Source organism: Pongo pygmaeus, chromosome 6, assembly GCF_028885625.2.
Source record: "Pongo pygmaeus isolate AG05252 chromosome 6, NHGRI_mPonPyg2-v2.0_pri, whole genome shotgun sequence".
NCBI classification, from domain to species: Eukaryota; Metazoa; Chordata; class Mammalia; order Primates; family Hominidae; genus Pongo; species Pongo pygmaeus.
The window spans coordinates 30,810,920-30,820,156 of NC_072379.2; the positions used below are offsets into that span (position 1 = coordinate 30,810,920).

Sequence of the window (9,237 nt, forward strand, 5' to 3'; positions counted from 1 at the left end):
GTGGTGGCCTGCACCTGTAATCGCAGCTACTCAGGAGGCTGAGACAGGAGAATCACTTGAACCCAGGAGGTGGAGGTTGCAGTAAGCCAAGATCGCACCACTGCACTCCACCCTGGGTGACAGAGCAAGGCTCTATCTCAAAAAAAAGAGTAAACTGCTAGTAGATAGACAAACGTGTAACAGTCCAATACATACAAAAATTACAATGACAGCAAAAAAACAAAACAAAACCAAAAAAAGAGAAATCAGACTCACATTTCTCCAGTGCTAGATTTCTAGGAGACCACACTCTTCTCTTCTGTTCCATCCCTAGATAAAAATGGAGCCCAAAGTTCTGGCTACACATTTCTTCAAGAAAGACCAGTGGATTCTGCAAGAGCAAGAGCCTAGAAAGAGAGAATGAGGAAATGAATATCGAAGTCCAGACATAAAACAGGAAAGAGGGAGACTGTCTGGCTTCACTCTCTCTCCTGCTGAGACTGGCACAAAAATGGGTTAGAGGCAAAATTTCCTAAGACTGCTTCCTCTGGCAAATGCTTTACTCCTACTCCCTTCAAGCACTGCAGAGTCAACATACTCTTTTCTGTGGGCTTCAATTCTGCAAGGTTCAGGTCTGACAGGAAATCATGTATACCTGATTAGCAGGGTACAAAGTCAAGAGAGAGGGACAGGGAAAGAGAATCTCTTGAGAGAACTAAATGCATAGACAAAGAAGCAGACTTGGGCAGGTGCGGTGGTTGATACCTCTAATCCCAGCACTTTGGGAGGCCAAGGCGGGTGGATCACTGGAGGTCAGGAGTTCAAGACCAGCCTGGCCAACATGGTGAGACCCTATCTCTACTAAAATTACAAAAATTAGCCAGGTGGTAGTGGCCTGTGCCTGTAATCCAAGCAATTTTGGAAGCTCAGGTAGCAGAATCGCTTGAACCCAGCAGGCAGAAGTTGCAGTGAGCCAAGATCACACCATTGCACTCCAGCCTGGGCAACAGACAGAGACTCTGTCTTAAAAAAAAAAAAAAAAATTGCCAGGTGTGGTGGCACATGCCTGTGGTCCCAACTACTCGAGAGGCTGAGGCAGGAGAATTGCTTGAACCCCAGAGATGGAGTTTGCAGTGAGCCCAGATCATGCCTCTGCACTCCAGCCTAGGTGATAGAATGAGACTCCATCTCAAAAATAAATAAATACATAAAAATAAACAAAATGAGGGGAGACAACAGCATTCCAAGATGAATCAGAGAAAGGATCTGCTGCACGATTACAAGTGAGCAAAGACAACAGCTCTGTGTGTGTGTGTCTGTGTGTCTGAGACAGGGTCTCACTCTGTCGCACAGGCTGGAGTGCAGTAGTGCAATCATAGCTCACTGCAGTCTAGAACTCCTGGGCTTAAGCAATCCTCCTGCCTCAGCATCCTGAGTATCAGGGACTACAGATGCACACCACCATGCCCAGCTAATTTTTTATTTTTTGTAGAAGAGGGGTCTTGCTATGTTGCCCAGGCTGACATTGAACTCATGGCCTCAAGGGATCCTCCCACATTGGCCTCCCAAAGTGCTGAGATGACAGCTGTGAGCCACCACACTGAGCCTGCAATTTCTTATAAACATACTTACCATAAGACCCAGCAAGGCCAGGTGCAGTATCTCATGCCTGTAATCCCAGCACTTTGGGAGGCCGAGGTGGGCGGATCACCTGATGTCAAAAGTTTGAAACCAGCCTGACCAACACGGTGAAATCCCGTCTCTACTAAAAATCCAAAATTAGCTGGGCTTGGTGGCGCATACCTGTAATCTCAGCTACAAGAGAGACTGAGGCAGGAGAATCACTTGAACCCAGGAGATGGAGGTTGCAGTGAGGCAAGATCACACCATTGCACTCCAGCCTGGGAGAACCTGTTGCAGCCACCTTGGAAAATAGAATCTGCCACAGAGGGCAAGTAAAAAGAACGTCGGAGTTTAAGGTTTCAGAAATCTAGCCCCCCAAAAGGATCACCAGAGCCGTACCTGTGGCGGCTTAAGGGAAGTGGAAGCAAAGGTCATCAGAGCTGAGGAAGACATGGGATGGTGAGTCAGGCAAATTGCATGCTCATCCACGTAGATGCTGACATCCTCAGGAAAGCAGAAGGATTTCAGAGAACAGAGGGCAAAGCACGATTTCATTCATTGTTTTTTTTAGACAGGGTCTTTCTTTGTCACCCAGGCTAGAGTGCAGTGGCATGATCATAGCTCACTGTAGACTTGAACTCCTGGGCTAAAGCAATCCTTCTGCCTCAACCTCCTGAATAGCTAAGACTATACTGTGTGCCACCACACCTGGCTAATTTTGTATTTTTATTTTTTGTAGAGATGGGGTCTTGCTATGTTGCCCAGGCTGGTTTGTAACTCCTAACCTCCATTGATCCTCCCACAATGACCTTCCAAAGCATTGGGATTACAGGCATGGGCCACTGAGCTCCACCACAAAACACTTTTTTTTTTTTTTTTTTTTGAGACAGAGTTTCGCTCTTGTTGCCCAGGCTGGAGTGCAATGGCGCGATCTTGACTCACTGCAAACTCCACCTACTGAGTTCAAGCGATTCTCCTGCCTCAGCCCCCTGAGTAGCTGGGATTACAGGCATGCGCCACTATGCCTAATTTTGCATTTTTAGTAGAGATGGGGGTTTCTCCATGTTGGTCAGGCTGGTCTCGAACTCCTGACCTCAGGTGATCCACCCACCTCGGCCTCCCAAAGTGCTGGGATTACAGGCGTGAGCCACCGTGCCCAGCCCACAAAACACTCTTTTAAAAGCTTTTGTCTATTTTTCTGGAGTGGTGAAATAAATAATCTCTGGGGTGAGGATTTCGTTTTTATTTGGAAAAAGATATTTGTTGTGGGCCTATTGTTTGTGCAAAGATGCTAATAGCTAACATTTTTTGAGCGTCCATTCATTCATTCAAAATATATATACTGGGCCCAGGTGTGATGGCTCATGCGGGTAATCCCAGCACTTTGGGAGGCAGAGGTAGGTGGATCACTTGAGGTCAGGAGTTCGAGACCAGCCTGGCCAACATGGTAAAACCTTGTCTCTACTAAAAATACAAAAATTAGCCAAGTGTGGTGGTGTGCGCCTGTAGTCCCAGCTACTTGGGAGGCTGAGGCAGGAGAATGGCTTGAACCCAGGAAGTGGAGGTTGCAGTGAGCCGAGATCGTGCCATTCCACTCCAGCCTGGGCAACAAGAGTGAAACTCCATCTCAAAAAAACTTAAAATAAATATATAAAGGGAAGCCACATAGAGGGGTGGCATCAGATGCACCTGGATGATAACTGAAGCTCTGCCTTTTACAGTAATTGGGCAAATTACTCAGCCCTCTGAGATTGACTTTTCTATGTGAGGTAGCTGTTCCTGAGGACAGCTTAAGGGGAGTGGAAGCAAAGGTCATCAGAGTTGACGTATGACTCAAGAGTTGAGGATGAAAAGTGAGGATAAGAGCACCTGCCTGTTCCCTGGTACAGATCATATGATGTTGATTTACTTATTTGTGGAGTCAGGGTCTCACTCTGTTGCTCAGGCTAGGGTGCAGTGGCATGATCATGGCTCACTGCAGCCTTGAACTCCTGGGCTCAGCCCTGAACTGCTGGGTGTGGTTGCACACACCTGTACTCCCAGCTACTCAGGAGGCTGAGGCAGGAGAATTGCTTGAAACCAGGAGGCAGAGGTTGCAGTGGGCAGAGATCACACCACTGCACTCGGCCTGGAGACAAAGCAAGTCTCCGTCTCAGGGGGAAAAAAAATTAAATTAAAAAGTTCTAGTATCTAAAATGAGCAAAATCGCTGGGCAAAGAGATCACACTTGTAATCCCAGCACTTTGGGATGCCGAGGCAGGTGGACCATCTGAAGTCAGGAGTTTGAGACAAGCCTGCAGTGAGCCGAGATTGCACCACTGCACTCCAGCCTGGGAGACAGAGTGAGACTCCATTTCAAAAAAAGAATTAGCCAAGCATGGTAGCATGCACCTGTAGTCCTAGCTACTGGAGAGGCTGACGAGGAAGGATTCCTTGAGCCCAGAGGTCAAGGCTGCAGTGAGCCATGATTTCACCACCTCACTCCAGCCTGGGCAACAGAGCAAGACCCTGTCTCAAAAAAGAAACACACACACACACACACTCAAATACAAAAAACAAAACAGAACAGCATCATTTCCTTATCATTAGTTTGAAGGAAGTGAATTGCCTGTAAAAGTTTCCATTTTCAAAAAAGGCATTAAAATATAGTGTAATCCCAGCACTTTGGGAGGCTGAAATGGATTGCCTGAGCCCAGGAGGTACAGCTTCGACCTCCTGGGCTCAAGCGATCCTCCCACCTCAGCCCCGCAAGTAGCGGGGACTACAAGCGCGTGCCACCATGCCCAGCTAATTTTTTGTATTTTTGTAGAGACAGGGTTTCACTATGTTGCCTAAGCTAGTCTGGAACACCTGAGCTCAAGCGATCCACCGCCTCGGCCTCCCAAAGTGTGGGATTACGGGCGTGAGCCACTGGGCCTGGCCCAGTTACATTCTTCAGTCTGAGCATGAGCGCTGGAAGAGAAGCTCTCACTTGCACATAATTTTTTAGAGACAGAGTCTCCCTCTGTCACACAGGCTGGAGTGCAATGCTGCAATCTTGGCTGACCGTAACCTCAACCTCCCGTTCTTGATCGCTTATATAATCTCGGCTCACAGTAATCTCAACCTCCCGGGCTCGAACACACCACACACACACACACACACACACACACACACACACACACTTGTTTAGACAAACCCTCTGTCACACACACACACACACACACACACACACACTTGTTTAGACAAACTGTCTGTCGCCCAGGCTGGAGTGCAGTGGCGCCATCTCGGCTCACTGCAACCTCTGCCTCCCGCATTAAAACAATTCTCTGCCTCAGCCTCCCAAGTAACTGGGATTACAGGCGCCTGCCACCACGCCCGGCTAATTTTTGTATTTTTAGTAGAGACTAGGTTTCACCATGCTGGCCAGGCTGGTCTTGAACTCCCGATCTGTGATCCACCCGCCTCGGCCTCCCAAAGTGCTGGGATTACAGGCGTGGGCCAACGCGCCCGGCTGATCGCTTATATTTTTAAAAAGATGTCTTCTTCGTTTCCTAGCCCCTTTTACACCGCTACAAAGTTTCAAAGGCTTAATGCGATTACAACTGGCCGTCAGAAGTCGAGCTAGGGGGTGCAGCTTCCTAATGCGGGGCAGCCTCATAGGGGGCCTACCCTGCCCAGGATGAGCCGCGCCAGGTGGCGGGGGACGCTCCTGGGGGTCCTCGGGCCCTGGCTGGGGAAGGTGTTGTGGGGCGCAAGTACCCAGGATCAGGTGAGGCCAGTGCGAGGCAGGGGCTGCAGCTGCCGCTGGCCATTAAGGAGCTTCTCCGCGACCGTGCGATCGTGCCTGCCAGGAGAAAGCCGGTTGGCGCGCAGAGCCTGCTCGCGCCGCGTCTGGCCCTTGCTGCGCCCGGCTCCGCAGGCCGGGAAGTGTAAAGCTCCTCCTGGTAGCTTATGGGAGGCGGCAGCCGGGCCAAAGCCTGCGGACACAAAAAGACCAGCTCAGCGGCCAGTTAAATCCCACCCTGCAGCCTGTAGCCAGCCGTCCGCGCATGCGCATTCCTGGAAGCCCCCCGCAGCTCCGCCGCGAGTTCCGATTGGTTCCGCGTGAGGGGCGGGCCTCTGACGTCACAAGGGCGCGCCTTCGGCGACGTCAGAGGGGTGGGCCTTCGGTGACGTCACAGGCGAGGGCGTTCGGTGACGTCGCCAGGGCGGTACAGTGACTGGAGCTGGGCGGATTTCTCCTCAGAGTGGAGCCTGGTAACCGTGACTTCTCCGCCAGGTTCTGTGTGTTGCTGGCTAGAGAAGGGTAGTTGACAAACTCAGACCCAGCGCAGTGTTTATGTCGGTGAAAAATAGAAAAATATGTCCGGGCACGACCGAGGCGGGAGGACCCTTCAGGCCAAGAGCAGCCTAGCAACATGGCGCAACCCCATCTCTGTAGTCCTACCTCAGCCCCCCCAGCTACTTGAACCCCAAGGTTCAAGGCTCCAATGAGCTATGATCCCACCACAGCATTCCAGCCTGCGAGACTGAGGTAAACCCTGTCTAAAAAAGTAAAAAAAACTATCCAAGTGTGCAACAGGGAGGGACTGCTAAATAAAACATGAGGCCGGCTGGGCCCTGTAATCCCAGCATTTTGGGAGGCCGAGGCGGGAGGATGGATGGTTTGAGCTCAGGAGTTCTAGACCAGCCTGGGCAACAAGACGAAACCCCGTCTCTACAAAAGATGCAAAAATTAGCCAGGCGCGGTGCTCACCTGGCCTAATTTTTATGATTTTTGTAGAGATGGGTGTCTCGCAGTGTTGCCCAGGCCGGATTCGAACTCCTGGATTTAAGCGAGTTTCTCACCTTGGCCATCAGAGTTGTCAGGATTACAGGCGTGAGGGACCGTGCCCCGCCTGGGTTAGGCTATTTAATAACATAAGAAAGTACTCGGCCAGTCTCGGTAGCTCACGCCTGTAATCCCAGCACTTTGGGAGGCCGAGGTAGGTGGATCACCTGAGGTCAAGAGTTCAAGACCAGCCTGGCCATGGTGAAACCCAGTTCCTACAAAAAGCACAAAAATTAGCCGGGTGTGGTGGTTCATGCTTATAGTCCCAGCTACTCCTTGAACCCAGGAGGCGGAGGTGACAGTGAGCCGAGATTGCACCACTGCACCCCAGCCTGGGCAACACAGCGAGACTCCCAAGTTTGAAACCAGCCTGGGCAATGTAGTGAAACCCTGTCTCTACAAAACAAAAAACCCGGGTGTAACTGTGTCCACCTGTGGCCCTGGCTGCTTAGGAGGCTGAGGCAGGAGGATCACTTGAGGCCAGGAGCTCTGGTCATCCCACTGCTCTCCATCCTGAGCAATAGAATGAAAGCATGTGTCTAGATAGCTAGCTTGCTAGCTAGATAATTGATAGGTAGTTTTCTATCAATTTTTTCCCCCAGATTTGAACATATTTTTCTAAAGTAGCATTCATCACATCAGCATTTTACAGTGTTATTAGTTGTTAATATGATTTTTTTTTTTGAAATACGGTATCCTTTACAAAAGCAGTTTTGTCTTTCAAAGCACATACATAGGTCCTCAAGTGAATTTGTCTGATGTTGGCGACCTTAATACCATTTTGTCCACTTGATTGGAAAAGTCAGTCAATAATTTCAGGTCACTGTTGGTCTTAGAAGAAGAGCCCAAAGGCAACAAGCAAATGTGCTGGTGTCCAGTGTCCTTCTAGTAGCATTTTCACTTTCCCTTAAGGTTTCCCTTGATGAACATAGAAGTACTGTATGTAGAATTGACCCATAAAATTGACCCTGGCAACTTTGTATATTAGGCCAAATTTACATTTCTTACCTTTATGAGAGGCACCCTGGTAGGCTAGTGGAGTTACACACGAAGTCTGATCTCAGCTGCACTGTCCAGAGAGATGTAACATGGTCCAATCAAATAACATTCTCTGAGCCCGTTTCTTTAGCTGTAAAATAAGAATAACAATTATGCCCATCTAAAAAGACAGTTTATTGTATTTGAGTGGTCTTTTATTTTCTACGAAACTGTGTTTAACACAGTAATTATTTTCATTTCCATACCACATTTGTGTTTTGTTTTTGTTTTTTTAAATGGAGTCTGTTTTTGTTTTTGTTTTTTTTTTTTGAGACGGAGTCTTGCTGTTGTCACCCAGGCTGGAGCGCAGTGGCATGATCTCTGCTCACTGCAACCTCTGCCTCCCAGGTTCAAGCGATTCTCCTGCCTCAGCCTCCTGAGAAGCTGGGATTACAGGTGCCCACCACCACACCCGGCTAAAATTTTTTTTTTAATATATATTCTTAGTAGAGACGGTGTTACATCATGTTCCCCAGGCTTGTCTCAAACTACTGATGTCAAGTGATCCACCCGCCTCGGCTTCCCAAAGTGCTGGGATTATAGGCGTGAGCCACTGCACCTGGCCTGTTTTTAAATAAAGATTTCTTGTCCAGGCGCAGTGGCTCACGCCTTTAATCCCAGCACTTTGGGAGACCGAGGTGGGTGGATCACCTGAGGTCAGGAGTTCAAGACCAGCCTGACTAACATGGAGAAACCCTGTCTCTGCTAAAAATACAGAATTAGCCAGGCGTGGTGGTGCATGCCTTTTATCCCAGCTACTCGGGAGGCTGAGGCAGGAGAATTGCTTGAACCCAGGAAGCGGAGGTTGCGGTGAGCCGAGATCGCACCATTGCACTCCAGCCTGGGCAACAAGAGCAAAACTCCGTCTCAAAATAAAAAAAAGATTTCTTAAAATGATATTTTCAGTATTTTATTGATGATGTGTGAGCAGCAATCTTAATAGGATGTTACCTGACACTTTGCGGGACTAGAAGATGACAGTGGTAGCTGATTTGATCCAGTTGTCTCTAATTCTTTTTTCTTTTTTTGGCGGGGGGAGACAGAGTCTTGCTCTGTCACCCAGGCTGGAGTGCAGTGGCATGATCTCGGCTCACTGCAACCTCCACCTCCCAGGTTCAAGCAATTCTTCTGCCTCAGGCTTCTGAGTAGCTGGGATTATAGGCACGTGCCACCACGCCAGGCTAATTTTTGTATTTTCGATACAGACAGCGTTTCACCATGTTGGCCAGGCTGGAGGCTGGTCCTGAACTCCTGACCTCAGGTGATCTACCTGCCTCGGCCTCCCAAAGTATTGGGATTACAGGCATGAGCCACTGTGCCTGGCCCAGATGTCTCTAATTTTAACATGAGATGTATTGCAGGATCATAGCAGAGTGAGTTGCTGGTGTATCCAGAAGGAAGTGAGCATAGAACTCTCACGACAGCTGTCCTGAGTGGTGCGTGTGCACTGTGCTTGAGTATCTCACTGCTCATTTATACATAGGCTTTCTGGTGACTGAGTCAACAGTATCTGTTTCATAAATAATGTAGCCCTCTTTCTTTCTTTCTTTCTTTCATCTCTCTCTGTTTCTCTCTCTCTCTCTTTCTCTCTCTCTCCCCCCCCCCACCTCTCTCTCTCTTCCCCCCCCGCCACCTCTCTCTCTCTTTCTTTCTTACAGGGTTTTGCTCTGTTACCCAGGCTGAAGTGCAGTGGTACAATCTCGGCTCACGGCAACTTCAGCCTCGTGGGTTCAAGCGATTCTCCTGCCTCAGCCTCCCAGGTAGCTGGGATTACACGTGCCACC

The 9,237-nt window shown here is 49.2% G+C and overlaps 1 protein-coding gene across 2 annotated transcripts in view; it reads right to left on the reverse strand.

Annotated features, from left to right (window-relative positions):
• The window catches only part of LOC129040461 (phosphoserine phosphatase-like), a 50,941-nt gene extending 45,236 nt beyond the window's left edge, over positions 1–5,705 (reverse strand). For both annotated transcript variants that reach the window (XR_008503642.1, XM_063667304.1), the window contains exons 1-2: positions 5,344–5,705; positions 256–386 (exon numbers count right to left, since the gene is read on the reverse strand). Coding sequence is in view for 1 of the 2 variants with exons in the window: in XM_063667304.1 (XP_063523374.1) it covers positions 256–386; positions 5,344–5,396 (184 nt within the window). In the remaining variant the exon portion in view is untranslated. The remainder of the gene's footprint in view (positions 1–255; positions 387–5,343) is intronic.
• Between the last annotated feature and the right edge of the window lie 3,532 nt (positions 5,706–9,237).